General features: G+C 49.9%; 1 protein-coding gene across 1 annotated transcript; it reads right to left on the bottom strand.

The window, feature by feature from the left end:
- Nucleotides 1-1,364: 1,364 nt before the first annotated feature.
- On the bottom strand, nucleotides 1,365-15,104 carry LOC120383916 (zinc finger protein RFP-like). Its single transcript, XM_039502240.1, has 7 exons — nucleotides 14,667-15,104; nucleotides 10,534-10,629; nucleotides 7,220-7,450; nucleotides 4,619-4,641; nucleotides 3,936-4,051; nucleotides 3,224-3,274; nucleotides 1,365-2,886 (listed from the first exon to the last, which is right to left on the bottom strand). The coding sequence occupies exons 1-7, from the start codon at nucleotides 15,072-15,074 to the stop codon at nucleotides 2,351-2,353; spliced, it is 1,461 nt and encodes a 486-aa protein (XP_039358174.1). The 5' UTR covers nucleotides 15,075-15,104; the 3' UTR covers nucleotides 1,365-2,350.
- Nucleotides 15,105-15,454: the final 350 nt, after the last annotated feature.

Consider the following 15,454-nt stretch of genomic DNA (forward strand, 5'->3'; position numbering starts at 1 on the left):
GAGCTTTGTCAAGCCGGGCCTTAAAAACCTCTAAGGAAGGAGATTCCACCACCTCCCTAGGTAACCCATTCCAGTGTTTCACCACCCTCCTAGTGAAAAAGTTTCTCTTAATATCCAACCTAAACCTCCCCACTGCAACTTGAGATCATTACTCCTTGTTCTGTCCTCTGCTACCACTGAGAACAGTCTAGATCCATCCTCTTTGTAACCCCCTATCAGGTAGTTGAAAGCAGCTATCAAATCCTCCCTTATTCTTCTCTTCTGCAGACTAAACCATCCCAGTTCCCTCAGCCTCTCCTCAGAAGTCATGTGCTCCAGCCCCCTAATCATTGTTGTTGCCCTCCACTGAATTTTCCAATTTTTCCACATCCTTCTTGCAATGTGGGGCCCAAAACTGCACGTAGTACTCTAGATGAGGCCTCACCAATGTTGAATAGAGGAGAATGATCATGTCCCTCGATCTGCTGGCAATGCCCCTACTTATACAGCCCAAAATGATGTTAGCCTTCTTGACAAAGGCCAGAGGAGGGAGTGTTAGTGCCTGTGTGGACTTCTGAGAAGTGCATGGGGTGGAAGGAGATGCTGGGATGCTCTGGAACCACTCCTTCAAAGCCAGTCAGGACTCTGGGGGAGCCTCCTCTCTGAGCAGACTGTCTCCAGGGCAAGAAGCTTACACCTTCCTGGGTCTGACCTCAGAGCATTCAGCATGCCCTTCCACACCATGCACTTTCCGCAGTGAGTCCGCCCAGGCGGGGTCCTGGGGCAGCCAGAGGTCCCTGCACCCCAACTCGGCAGTCAGACGTGACTCTCAGCCAGACTGTAAAACAGAAGGTTTATTAGATGATGGGAACACAGTTTAAACAGAGCTTGTTGGTACAGAAAACAGAACCCCTCGGTCAGGTCCATCTTGCGGGGTGGGGAGCCCAGAACCAAGTTCTGAGTCTCTCCCCATTTCCCCAGCCAGCTCCAAACTGACACTCCCTTCTCTGGCCTCTGTGTCACTTCCGGACAAGGAGGCCACCTGATCTCTTTGTCCCCAACACCTTCAGTTGGCATCTTGCAGGGGAAACTGAGGCACCCACACAGTATTCAGAGAAAATATTAAGAACATTCCCACTTCATCACAACAGGTACAACAAAATATAATACTGTATATTGAAGTAGGCAAGTGCTGCTTCTGACTTTCCACTTTAATTGACCCTTGTAATCTTGTGGCGCTGACGCGTTGTAGCTTCATTTTATATCGGCTTACAGGGCGGGAGCGGGGGGGCACCACCATTTTGGGCCCCACCAAAAATTATACAAACCTGCCGCCTATGTAAAGGGTAGGGGGGAAATGACATCTAATTAAATCCATTTATTGGCTTTCAGAGGCACAGTTTTAAGTATGATCTTGGAGACCAAAAAGAAATGAAAGGGAAGAAAGTCCAAGACCAGAAGATAGAAATAAACTTTATTCTGTAAATTTTCTCATCTGAATCTACAGCATCCAAATAACTAAACAGAGCAAAATAGGAGCATTGAGCTAGGGAACTGGGGGGTGGCTATGCAGAACATCACTATGCTTGTTACATTCATAAGTAAAGAGCAGAGGACTTTGATGGATGACCCTGATTGAGTCAGAACTTAGGCCAGGTCTACAATGTAAACTTACTTTGGTACAACTGTCACTCAAGGGTGTGAAAATCCACACCCTTGAGTGACACAGTCATACCAACAGAACTCCCGGTGTAGACAGCGGCACGTTGACGGGAGAGCTTCTCCCCTTGCCATAGCTACCGCCTCTTACAGAGGTGGATTAATTACACTGATGGGAGAAGCTCTCCTGTTGGCATAGCAGCGTCTTCACTTAAGTATTACAGCAGCACCAGTGTGTTTGTGCCGCTGCAGCATTTTAAGTGTAGACCTGCCCTAAGACAGGCAGGCTCTGCTGTGACCCTGGGAGTGGCTCCTGGTTGGCCAGTCTGTGTGTGCCTGGAGGATCACAGAGTTACAGAGACAGGCATGGAAAAGGGTTGAGAAACTCCTGTCACCAGTATAATGCTGAGCAATTCAATCTTGTCCTCTCTCATCACCAATTTATTGTAAGTCTTGCAGCACTCAGTGTTTTTCTTACAATCCCAGCTGCTGGAGTAGATAGATTTGAGGGAGCTCAGATTATATTACAGATACATTTCCAGCCTTCATGTTTGTGTAGAAAAGGATTAAGAGAGACATGATTTTGGGGAGCCTGACACATCATTTTCATAGGCTGGCAATGTGTGATAGCCATAATTTATCTATTTCCCACATCTTTGCTCTATATTAGATATCTCATATTGAGTGTGATACCCACTCCTCCGTCACAGTTTTAATCCAATAGATCATAGTGATAACCAACAAATTGTTTCCGATATTTGACACACCGGCTCCCAAAGAAGGGGACGATCTTCCCAGTGAAAGAGCATGTGAAAGTAAAGATTGGCTCTCTGCCAGAAGATGTAACGTCATAAAATGTAACTTTCTCCCCTTCATAATCCAGATAAACCACAACGTTACTGGGGCTACGATGTAGGTCCAGAGCAGTCTTAGGGGAGGTGAGGGCCCAGTACTCATTCCCTGTACTCTGCAAAGCCCAGACCCCCTCCTCTGGTGTACAGCTTATCGCTCCCTCGTGTGTCACAGACTCTTTGGCAATGCCCAAAACCCAAAGATGTTTGTTCCCCACCTCCACTTCCCAGTAACATCTCCCTGAGGTGAAGCCCTTAGAGCCCAGCACACAGGCAGCAGGGTAAAACCTGTTCTGTTTCTCCAGAGATTTTGTGTGTTGGTATTTGTATATCACACTCTCATCTGTGGATATGATGGAACAGCGATTTGCCAGATCTGGATCCAGAGTGGCCTGCACTGCAAAAGGGGAGAGAGACACAGGAGGAGAGTATTATGGTCTGTCCTCACTGCAGAGGTAATGCAGGCTCTTACATAGCTGCTAACCCTGATGCCCTTCCTGTCCAGACAAACCCCTCACCTGAGTTCAGTGGCGCTTTCCAGCCAGGCCAGTTGGCTTGGATGGGGAGCTGAGGTACAGCCGGGTTCTACTTTCACTCGGGCTCGTGATCTGCCCACTTTGCAGCGAGGACGCAGGCTGAACCACTCTAGTAAAAAGCCTTCAGAAGCTTTTTCTAAAAATTAATCCTGAGATTTTAATTAATAATTGTAGGAAAATATCCTCATGGAAACTTACCATCTTTCTCCGCCTTTGAGATCAGAAAGCTCAGTTGATAGGGCAGGGTCTCTGGAGAAAGAAAAGAGCAGAGGAGAGGTTCTCCCTTTCTGGTAGGAAAACAGACTCATGAAAACTTAGGGCTGGCTGGATTCACACACAAACAGGCGAGGTGACGCTCAGCATCACAACATCCAACATTTAGGCCCTTGGACAGTCACTGTGATTCACAAAGCCTGAGTCAGGCGCCCTGTACCATGAACAGGGACAGAGATGCGCCTTGGGATGGGATTCACAAAAGCCAGCATGCTAGGTGACTCCCTGCTTATGCCAGCCAGCTGGAAGTACCATAGTGAGGGGTTGTGCTAGGCCCCGGCCCTCTCAGGGTGTTCGTAGCATGGTAGGTGCCTCCCTTTGCATGGGTGCCCTCATGCTCTCCTGTGGGAGATGTTCCACTGGGGATAATCAAAGATTCAGTGGGGGGGGGGGGGGGGGGGAAGAACTAATTAGAATGTCTCTGTAGCCCGGTGGCTAGAGCATCCCTCTGGGAGGTGGGAGACCCAGAAGCCTGTCCCCCTGCTCAATATTTAACACGGGAGACAGAGGGAGGCCCACATCAGACCCCTGTTAGAAGCCCTTCTTCCCCTCTCGGGGACTGGGGATTTCCCACATACCAGGTGAGTATCCTAACTGGAGATCACTGTAGCATGAACCCAGATAACTGTTAAGTTACCTTTGAATTTCTTCAGAGTCTCCTGCAGACAAACATTTCTTTGGGAAGAGACGCCGACTCTCTCTCTCAGGTCCTCTGGCACTGCCACTGGTTTCTCGAACTTCAGCTTCTCACACCTAGAGGGAAAAAACCCCAAACACTCTCTAAATCTTTTCTGTCTTTTGTGAGAATGAGCTACCAGAGGCTGCTCTCTCGTGGGCTCATTGTGAGCCTCTGACTCCCACTGGTGAGTCAAATGCCTTCCTCACTGGAGTATTTAAATGCCTAGATCCTCAAATGGGAGTTAGAGAGTAAGGGGTCCACAAGCTGCCCCCTCAGAAAGAAGGGCCTAATCTTGTGGGAAAGGATGCTCCAGTAGTTACCTGGTTGCTGTAGGACTCTGGAAACCTACGTTCCACTCCCTTCTCTGCCACAGCCTCCCTGCATGACCTTCGGCAAGTCACTTAAGGCCTGATTTTTAAAAGGTCAGTCCTGGGATTTTCAAAAGCATCTAAACCAAGCTAGGCTCCCAACTGCCACTGATTGCAATGGGAGGTGCCTAACTCGCTTAGCCGCTTTGGAAAATTCCACCAAGTGCCTAGCTACATATCAGGTGTCTAAATACCCTGCAAAATCTGACCCTGGGGGTCCAATCCCCTTCCAACATCGTGATGCGTAAGGGGGAGTGCAAAGGAGCTACGTACCTGCTCCAGGTGCTTCTGATGTCCTAGAAGAGAGAAAGGGGCGGGGAAGAGTGCAGCCCCACGTGCCACAAGCTGGGGATCACTCCTGCTCTGGAGATGGATGACTCACTTTGCCGTCCCTAGTCGAGCTCTACATGCAGTTCTTTGTAGTTGCACCTTTAAAAGTCCATTCACAGACTTCGATGGACTGGGACCCCTAAGCACGCACCACGACTGTGGGTTTTCTCCTTCTGAATTCTATTTTGCCTGTGCCAATGGCACTTCCTCAAACAGATTCATCAGACACATGAATCCCGGACTTCCACATGCAACTGCTGTGTCCAGAGTATTTGCCTTTCTCCATGTATGTAATTCTAGTCAGCAATTCTGAAAGCTGGATTCACTCCCGTTTCTTAATAGGCCCTGCAAAGAACTTTGTTTTCCTAATCTCCCACTTCCTAGAAACTGGAGTTGTGCCTTTTACTGCTTCCAGATCATTAGGGCCCTTCATTTTCCGTTTTTATTGTAGTTCGTTTTTCCTGAGAATTTATCAATGTTTATTACCACAACAAAAACAGGTGAAAAATCAGTGCAAAAAAGCTTAACTTTTCTGGGTAAATATCTGGGTTTGTTTTGGTGGATGGAAAGACGGGAAAAAAGTATTCAGTAGATTAATGCTTTGAATTCCGTTCATCACTGCAGTTTGCTTCAGAACTAAAACAGAACTCAAAACACAATGCCCCTCTGAGTTTAAGAAAACACTAGATCTGTAATCCCCAAATAAAACTTTTCATTTGAACCAACAGTTTACTGGTGTAGACTTAGAACTATTGGCTTATAAATATTCACATTTGATAATTGGGCCACCCCATTTGCAGTGCATACACTCAACTTCACCCTTGGCTCCTGTTTTTGTTTCTTTAACACTTATGAATACTTCCTTGTGTTCTGAAACGTATTCTGCTACAGATTTTTATTTTCTTCCCATTTTAGTGCGTCAGATCTTTAACCCATTGTCTTAACAGTTTGAAACGTGTACGTGGTGGGTGAGATTCATCAGTACGTTCAGATGCACATGCACTACAGAGCTTTTGTGCCTGCCTGTTGATTTATTGTGTGTATCTTCTAGACAGGGCCGGCTCCAGACCCCAGCGCGCCAAGCGTGCGCTTGAGGCGTCATTTTGCCGGCAGGGTGGCAGGTGGCTCCGGCGGACCTTCCGCAGTCATGCCTGTAGGAGGTCCACCGGAGCAGCGGGACCAGCAGACTTCCCGCAGGCATGACTGTGGAGGGTTCGCTGGTTCTGCGGCTCCGGTGGATCTCCCGCAGGCATGCCCGCGGATACTCCACCGGAGCCGTGAGACCAGCACGCCCTCCGCAGGCACGTCTGCAAGAGGTTCCCTGGAGGTACGGGACCGGCGCCCGGCAGCGCGCCCCCTGTGGCCTGCCGCCCTGCTTGGGGCAGCCAAATTCCTAGAGCCGCCCCTGCTTCTAGAAGAGTGGTAGGCAAACTACGGCCCGCGGGCCACATCTGGCCCCTGAGCTGCCAGCTGGGGAGGCTGGCCCCTGACCTCTCTCCTGCTGTCTCCCCTCCCCTGCCGCCACACAGGCAGCACTCTGGGCAGCGGTGTTGTGCATGCCTGCTGAGCAGCAGGGCAGCATGTCTGGCTCCAGCTGCGTGGCGCAGCTGCCAGACATGCTGCTCTGAGTGGCCTGGTAAGGAGGCCAGGGCCGAGGGGTTGGATAAGGGGCAGAAGGTCCCGGGGGCAGTCAGGGGACAGGGAGCTGGGGGCGGTTGGATGGGGCAGAGGTTCTGGGGGGTGGTCAAGAAACAGGTGGGGGTTTGGATAAGCGTTGGAGTCCTGGGGGGCCTGTCAGGGGGCGAGGGTGTGGATTGCGGTCAGGGCAGTCTGGGGACTGGGAGCAGAGGGGGTGGATAGGGGGTGGGGTTCCGGGGGGCGGTTAGGGATGGGGGATTCCAGGTGGTGGTGGTTAGGGGACAAGGAGCAGGGAGGGTTGGAGGTTCTCGGGGGGCAGTCAGGGTGTAGGAAGTGTGAGGAGGTGGATAGGGGGTGTGGCCGAGGCTGTTTGGGGAGGCACAGCCTTCCCTACCCAGCCCTCCATATAATTTTGCAACCCCAATGTGGGACTCGGGCCATAAACTTTGCCCACCCCTGTTCTAGAACAATACGTTCTTACTTCAGCAGGCAGCTTTGCATATACACACTGACTAATGTATTATTGGAATACAGAGATCTCATGCAACGTATTGTATGTTTTATATATTTGAAGGATACAAAAGTAGGATGAAAAAAAAAAATGACTACTACTTCTTTTAAAACCCGGGAATTTTTTGGTAAAAATTGGTTTAAACTGAAAACAAAGGGGCTTATGTATGATGTATCAAAAAGGCCTGCGACATCTGCCTTTAAAACAGCAAAACTGTTTCCACACTGGAAATATTAGAAATGTCAAATGTTGTTTTCCCTCGCTTTGCTAACGGACACGCTGACAGTCTCCATTGTGGAGTGGGAGCTCTCCAAGAACTTAGTAAACGCCAAAGTTAATCGCTCAGAATCTCTCCCTTCCCTGGGCAGGGATCTGGGTGTCTCTAACTGTCTCACCTGCAGAAATTCACTCATTGGCTGCTGACACTTCTCTTCTATCTCACTGATCAAGTCACTGAGCCGGGAAATCTCCTCAGACAGTTTGGTGACATTTTCATCCTGTAGCTTCACAATTTCCTTGTCCAGCTCTTCCAGCCGGGCCAGCAGGAGTCGCTCTTGTTCCTCCAGGAATTGCCGCAGTTGCTCAAATTCAGACACAATCTTCTGCCTCTCAGCTTCTATCTTTCCCTGTAACGAAGGGACAAACAGGGAAAGGACAGGTCAGGGACTAGGGTTGCCACATGTCCAGATTTCAACCGGGAAGTGCAGTCGAAAAGGGAACCTGGCAGTACAAGTCCGGTTCCCCACAGTAACTGGCTTCCACCACCAGGGGCTGGGAAGAGCAGCAGTTGCTGCTGGGAGCCTGGAGGAGCACTCAGGGATGGCTCTGGGGGAGAATAGTACGGGCAGCTCCCCTGTCCTGCCCCAAACACCCTTCTACCCCTGCAGCGTGGCTCTCCCTGCCCCAAGCACCTCCACACCCTAAAGCCCCGCTCAGCTGGCAGGGGGAGGGAGGTGGAGAGAGCAGCAAGTGACAGTGAGCGGGGGAAGAGGAGTGGGGGGCGAGGCCTGGAGGGAAAGAGGCAGAGCCTGGGACGGGGCAGGATCCAGTGCTCAGCATCCGGTTTTCAGAAATGAGAAAGGTGAACAGCCTCTCAGGGAGACAGTCTGGAAACAGTTCTTCGAGCCCTCTTTTCATTTCACCCTCCTATGAACATACGGATGAGATTTCAGGAGAATATGCCTGATAGTTACTAGAGAGAAGATTCAGCTGGCCTGAATGAATAACATGTTTGAAAGCGCCTTGGTGACTTAGGAGTCCAATTCCTATTTTCAAAGTTACTTCTGGTGCTTAGGAGCCTAAGTTTCTTTGAAAGTGACTTTTGAAAACAGAACTTAGGGTAAATTTTCAGAAACAGAAAAATCATTTAGGAGCTGAAACCCATTAAAAAAAAATGTGTGAGGAGCTGCTTTTAAAAGCTATTTAAGTGTCCAAAGATGCATATTAGCCCCTACAGGGATTTTCAGTATCACTTAGGTTCCTAATTCCCCTTGACTACAGAAGGTATTAGGTGCTACTTAGTTGCTTTTGAAAATCTCACTAGGCCTCTCTCTGCATTTTAAGGTCCTAAATACCTGTGAGAATCTGGCCCTTAACCACTTGCAAAACTGTAAACATTAGGCTCCAAAATCACTTAGGCATTTTCAAAAATGTCACGCAATATCTCTAAAATGATGAGTCTTCAGGTCAGAGTGGCTTAGTATATTCTGCTGAACATCTAGAGTCTTCCAATAGCAGAAAGGTTGGAAGGGGGGGGTCTGACTCCGTATCAGGAATACATTGGCAGAGAGTTGTGGAGACAACTGAAGGAAAGTTCTGCTGGTTATCTACACAAAACGCCAGGTACAACATATACTGTGCAAATGCTTTTCTCCAGCTCTTACATGTTTCATCTGGTATTTTGTACATTACATTGTCGCAGAGGAAAGCAGTCGTTTCTGGTGGTTATAGATGGAGATTCAGGGGGAGGATTTCTGAGATACAAAACAGCCACTGGGAACCTAAGTCCTATTGACAGTCAATGTGAATTAGGCACCTAATCACCCATATGTGCCTTTGAAAACAATCCCTTCAAATCAGTGTTTGTAGCTGGATTTGGACCCACTGATGTGTGGGGAATAAGATCAGTGCTTAGAGTTGAAATGGAAACCAGTGGAGGAATCAGCCCAGAGGGAAGATAAACAAAGACAAACATGATCACACCCTGTAAAGGTGTGTGGACAAGAGGCAAAGCACCTGAGGTTATCTGGGAGTTATCGAATACATTACAGCAGGGGTAGGCAACCTATGGCACGCGTGCTGAAGGCGGCACACAAGCTGATTTTCAGTGGCACTCACACTGACCGGGTCCTGGCCACCAGTCTGGGGGGCTCTGCATCTTAATTTAATTTTAAATGAAACTTCTAAACATTTTTAAACCTTATTTACTTTACATACAACAATAGTTTAGTTATATATTACAGACTTCTAGAAAGAGACCTTCCAAAAAGGTTAAAATGTATTACCAGCATGCGAAACTTTAAATTAGAGTGAATAAAATGAAGACTCGGCACAGCACTTCTGAAAGCTTGCCGACCCCTTCATTAACTTCAGTCTTGCTCATAGTTAGCACCTTTTAGCTCAATTTATCTGGACAAGGTGAACCCTACACACCACACTAGGGTCAGATTAAATTAGGTTTACAATGTTTACATGTCAGGGGTTTACACCAGTATAAAGACATTACTTTAAAAAGTGATTTGAGGTACATTTGTAGTACACAAATGTAGAGGATGTACACTATATGCCCCTGCTAACATGGGCAGAGATAGCAGTGTAGATGGTGAGGCATTGTTTAAGCAAGTAGAGTCGCAATATGCCTGAACCCTATGGGTATAAACCCTACGGACATGGCTGTCTACACGCTCAAACAGTGCCTTCCCCATCTATACTGCAGTCTCCCGCTGCTTCCCCAGTGCCGGAGCCTTTCCTCACTGCTGGAGCCTTTCCCCACCACAGGTAAAGGCTCCAGAAGCGGGGAAAGGCTCCGGCAGCTTTGCTGCCTCCCCCTGCTGGAGTCTTTTATTCACACATGTAGCTACACATGACAGCGTGGACATAGGAGCCGACTCCATGGGTGCTCCAGGGCCAGAGCATCCACAGAAAAAAATTAGTGGGTGCTGAGCACCCACCGGCAGCTCCCCGTGGCCCCGCCCCACCCCCCTGCTCCAGCTCACCTCTGCCTGCTCCACGAGAGCACCGCCGCATCTCTGCTTCTCCTCCTCCCAGCTCTTGCGCCGTGACACAGCGGATTCGCTGGGCAGGGAGGGAGCGGGAGGAGAGGGAACGCTGCATGCTGCAGGAAGAGGCGGGGTCAGGGTGGGGATTTGGGGAAGCGATCAAATAGGGGCAGGGAGGGGGCGGAGTTAGGGCAGGGACTTTGGGGACGGGGTTGGAATGGGGTCGGGGCTGGGGCGGGGTCAGGCAGGGCATGCGGGCACTCACTGGCGCCGGAGAAAGTTGGCACCACTGAGCGTGGACACAGCCTGCTTTTCAATGTGCTGAGTAGCAACACATACCTTTCAGGTCGCACCCAGCGGTGTGCCGAGAAGAAGTAGCCATAGCTAAATCAAATCAGTGCAGAGTATAGACAAGAGCTGACACACTCCCCACACAGAGAAATATCAACCCTGACTGATATAACTGCTGGACCATCACAATGGGAACCCACCAGATATTCCTGACTTTGCGTCTCTCCATCCTGTTTCCACTCCAGAAGTTCTTCTCTCTCTTGCTTCAGGGTGTTCAGTCGGGGTTGAATTTGATCCTGAGGCAAGAAAAACAATGTTTGGGAGGGTCAGGGGCTGAGGTGTGTGTCTTCACAGCTACATTTATGTACATTGCATGTCCCTCTCAGGCTGTCCCACAGACAGTGGTCATGGCAATGTCACAATTGCCTCTTGAGAGGTGGGAGATTCCAGTTCAAATCCCTTTCCTCAGCAGGCAGAGGGAGAAATTTAACCAGGGGTCTCCCACATACCAGGTGAGCACCTTTCCCCTAGGCTAACCATTATGAGGAAGGTCTGCTGCCTCCTCCCCGGCCATTTTGTGTGGAGTGACACAAGTGCAGATCTCCATCATCCAAGAAACGGCTTAGATGCCTAAGCCGCTTGACTCCAGGAGAGGGATTCCTAGGTATGGATCACAGAGACAGGTGCATTCCTACACAAAACTCTGAGGGGGGCGGGGCTTAGCATACACCCCTCTCAGCAGCATCTCCCATTGTAATCCTGTCAATTACAGGCCAGTAAGCCTAAGGGCTTGTCGATAAGTACAGCTCTGCAGCTGTACCGCTACAGCTGCGCCACTGCAGCACGTGCAGTGGAGACGCTCTATGCCGATGGGAGAGAGCTCTCCTATCGGCATAATAAACCTACCTCCACGAGCAGCAGCATCTTAGGGTGGCGGGAGAAGCTCTCCTGCTGACATAGCACTGTGCACATGAATGCTTTTGTCACTCAGGGAGGTTAAATATTCACAACCATGAACAACCGTAAGTTTTGGCAACATAGGCTGCATTGCGGACAAAATGGCAGCTGAATTTCACTGTTGATAAATGCAAAGTAATGCACATTGGAAATCATAATCCCAACTATAGATATAAAATGATGTGGTCTAAAGGAGCTCTTACCACTCATGGAAGAGATTTTCGACTCATCTCTGAAAACATCTGTTCATAAAAGCTAACAGAATTTTAAGAACCATTAGGAAAGTGATAGATAATAAGAGAGACAATATCACAGTGCCACTATATAAATCCATGGTACATCTTGAATACGTCATACAGTTCTATTGGCCCCATTTCAAACAAGATAGATTGGAATAGGAAAACGTACAGCGAAAGGAACAAAAATCATTAAGGGTAAGGAACAGCCTCCATATAAGGAGAGATTAAAAAGATGGAGAGTTCAGCTTGGAAACAGACAATTGGGGTGGGGATGTGATAAAGGTCTATAAAATCATGGATGGTGTAGAGACTGAATAGGGAAGTTTATTTACCCCTTCACATTACAGGAGCCAGGGGAAATGATCAGGCTGCAGGTTTAAAAACAAACAAAAGGCAGTACTTCTTCACGCAACACACGATCAATCCATGGAACACATTGCAAGGGATGCTGTGAAGGCCAAAAGTATAACTGGGTTCAGAAAAGAATTAGATGAGTTCATGGCGGACAGGTCCATCAATAGCTATTAGCCATGGTCAGTGATGCAACCCCATGCTCCAGAGATCCCTGAACCTCTGACTGCCAGATGCTGGGACCAGATGACAATGGATGGATCTTTTGATAATTGCCCTGTTCTCTTCAGTCCCTCTGGGACACCTGGCATTGGCCACTTTCAGAAGACAGGATACTGGGCTAGATGGACCTTTGGTCTGACCCAGTGCAGCCGTTCTTATGTCCTTAGTGATTTTCTAGGTGCCTAAAAGTTAGGCATTGCAATGCTGAGCAGCACAACACCCAAGTCCCTTTGGAGATTCAGGACGAAATCTCCTTTGAAAATGAGACTTTGGCTCTAAAGTCAGTTGGGGCTTTTGAAAATGTGCTCCAAGGATCTTCTTCTGTAATTCACCGGGAGGGGTTTGAGGTGTTGCAGAGCCACAGAGGATCTAAAAGCACAGCTCCCATCCATTTCAATAGAATCTGGGCGTCTGAGCCCTGCATTACTTCTATGCTGTATGTGTCATGCTGCCAGGAAACAGAGAGGCCTTGGGGGCCCCAGACCTGATGTAGAGGCTTAGGGACTTTGTCCAGACGGCCCTTTGCCTGCAGCGAATCCTCCAAGTGCTGCAGGGCAATGGGTTGAAGTCGTATCCATTTTGCAGCAGCTTAGGATAGGTGTTGTGCTCCCATGCAATGAGAGGGAACAGTATATGAAGAGATCTGGATGTCACAGAATGAAAGCTGAGCAACTTACAGGAAGGACATTTTGGTAAGAGTGTTTAAAATACTTTAAAAAAAGTGTATATTAAACTCTGGTGCCTAATGAACACTTGGGAGAAAGGGACTCTGGTTAAAATCCAACACACTCACAAGGTTCATAAATATTATGTTCAATTGTTTGGCATGGGGAAAAGGAGCACTTCCAGGTGCTCCAGTACTGAGACTCAACACGGTCCTGGGAATCAACCTTTTTCTTCCTTTAATCTTATTGTAGCACTAATACAGTCCACTTTGTCCTTAAAGCAAGAGTGGCAGACAGCACAGCTGATTCTGCCCTGAGTGGATTGCTCTGTCCAACAGGCGCTTTAAGGTCCCAATCTACTTGGGCTTCATGGGCCCTAGAATGTTGCATTGAATTTGTGGTGCAAATAGATGCATAAACCCAAAGCAAAACTCTAAAGCATGCATGGGTGGATGTGAACCCCTGCCTCAGGAGGCTAGCTGCCAGTTCAGCCCCTTCTATCTGAGGCCCCACTCCTCCCATGCACTGTGACAGCCGGCCCTCTGCCCCATAGCACCGGGTGAACAGGCAGTGCAGCTCTCAGCTGCAGACCTAGGTGTGCCAGGCCAGCCCCCTGCTAACTCCCACCTGGCCACGGGGGACCAGATGCAGCAGGCTGGCGGGATGCAGGAGGGGGCCTGGGAGTGGAGGTGGGGCCGTGCCATGCAGGGCTGTGCCTTCCCTAACTACCTGCTCTGCTTCTGGAGCAGCACAGTGACCAGCATTCAGCAAGCCAGGAAAACAGGAATTCATCATCCTTCAGAAAGTAGCAGTAAACAAACCCATTGTGAATGCTGCTGACAATGTGTTACTTTACTGCTGCTTCCAGGAAGCAGCCAGCAGTCATCAGATATGAAATGCTCAAACTGGGCACTACGCCAAGCACTGGCTCTGTCAAAACTCAGCCGTGCTGAGCGGTTTATAATGTGATTGTAAAGCCCTGCCTGACAGGAGCGGTGAGAGGCTGTGTGGTCTAGTGGCTAGAGAACTAGGATGGGTATTGAGAGGCCAGGGTTTAATTCCTGGTTCTGCTACTGAGCTGTTTTGTGAGCTTGGTTAAGTCACTGCCCCTTCCATGCCTCTCTGTCCCTCCCAGTCCTTTGTGTTTGTCTGTGAGGGTGCCCACAGATCAGGCCCTGCAGGTGACAGAGGCAGGAGAACACCTGTCTTCACCCAGCTCATGGGTTGGCAGGAAATAGGCAGCCAGATAGATGCCTCTAGAGGTAGTAACACAGGTACTGAGAGAACTTGGACCTGAATACACAGGCACTGAGTGAGTTTGGGCTCCTACAGGGCTTGGCAGTAGCTCTGGGGATTGCAGTAGAGCCATTTAGGTGCCAAAACCCCAGCTGTATGCACCTCACTCTGGAGTTTAGGCACTTAAGTACCTTTGTGAATCCCAAGCCTTCGGCTCCCTCGCCTGCACTTTGCCCACCTTGACTGGTTAGACCAGTGGTCCCCAAACTGTGGAGCGGGCCCCCCGGGGGAATTCAGGGGGCCATGGTGGGGCTCAGGCCAGCCCCCAGGGGGCAGGGGAGTGCCAGCCACACATAGGCGCAGGAAGTAGGGGTGCATAGGGTGCTGAAGCACCCCCAGCTTTTGCTTTGGGCATCCGGGCTGCTGGCCTGGGGGAGCTCTCAGCTGCCTTACCGCTGTCCACGTCCCCCCTGCCCTCCCGGAGCCACAGCCCTGCTCCGGGCCCCAGCTCGGGGGGGCGGTGGGGGGCGCGGACAGGGGTAAGAGGGGTGTAGCTCAGCACCCCCCACCCCACTCCAAAAACTGTTCCAGCACCACTGCAGCCACATCTGCTGTGGCCTGGGCTCTGCTTCCGGCCCCGCTCCCTGCTCAGCCATGGCCTACCTTGTGCTCCCGGGCAGCCTCCTCTATAGGGACCACCCTGTGAGCGCGGTGAGCCTGGGATTCCCTGCAGATCACACAGATGAGAACTTGGTCCTGCTTACAGAAGAGTTTGAAAGGCTCCTGGTGCACGTTGCAAAAACCTCCTGCTGCTGCCGGGACACTCAGCTGCTTGGCTATTTCTACCATGTTCCCCAGTTGTCTGTTCGGCCTCAGGGTCCCCTGGGGGAAGGTCTCTCTGCACTGAGGGCAGGAGATGTCTGTGTCTGGTCTCGCCCAGCACTGGGCAATGCAGGCTTGGCAGAAATTGTGCCCGCAATCTAAAGATACTGGATCCTTAAAAAAACTCAGACAGATGGAGCAAGTAGCTTCGTCTCGGAGGCTTTTCAGAGGATTCACAGCTGCAGCCATGGCTCCCTGCAGACCGTGCAACAGGATAAGTTTCGTTTCCTGCCAGACCCAGCAAGCAGCCTTGCAAAGCAGATTGCCCAGCTGGGAGCCAATCACGCTCTCCGGGAGAATTAAAACAAACAAAGAAACGCATCAACACACCCCCACACCGGAAGCCACCCCCAGCACCCGGAAAACCCCCCAAACAAGCAACATGCTACTTGAAGAAATGAAGCAATTACATACACTAAGAAGCCACTAGAGCAGGGGTGGGCAAACGTTTTTGCCTGAGGACCACGTCAGGGTGTGAAACTGTATGGAGGGCTGGGTAGGGAAGGCTGTGCCCTCAAACAGCCTGGCCCCCGCCCCATCTGCCCCCTTCCACTTCCCGCCCCACTGAA

This window comes from Mauremys reevesii, linkage group 15, assembly GCF_016161935.1.
Source record: "Mauremys reevesii isolate NIE-2019 linkage group 15, ASM1616193v1, whole genome shotgun sequence".
NCBI lineage: Eukaryota > Metazoa > Chordata > Testudines > Geoemydidae > Mauremys > Mauremys reevesii.

Bases quoted from the DNA above. Each gene is read 5' to 3' on its own strand.
- LOC120383916 (XM_039502240.1), bottom strand. From the start codon at position 15,074: ATGGCTGCAGCTGTGAATCCTCTGAAAAGCCTCCGAGACGAAGCTACT. The intron at 4,052-4,618 runs GTACGTAGCTCC...TTTTCCCTCTAG, and splicing joins ATCAGAAGCACCTGGAGCAG to GTGTGAGAAGCTGAAGTTCG. The intron at 2,887-3,223 runs GTAAGTTTCCAT...CCCCTTTTGCAG, and splicing joins CTCAAAGGCGGAGAAAGATG to TGCAGGCCACTCTGGATCCA.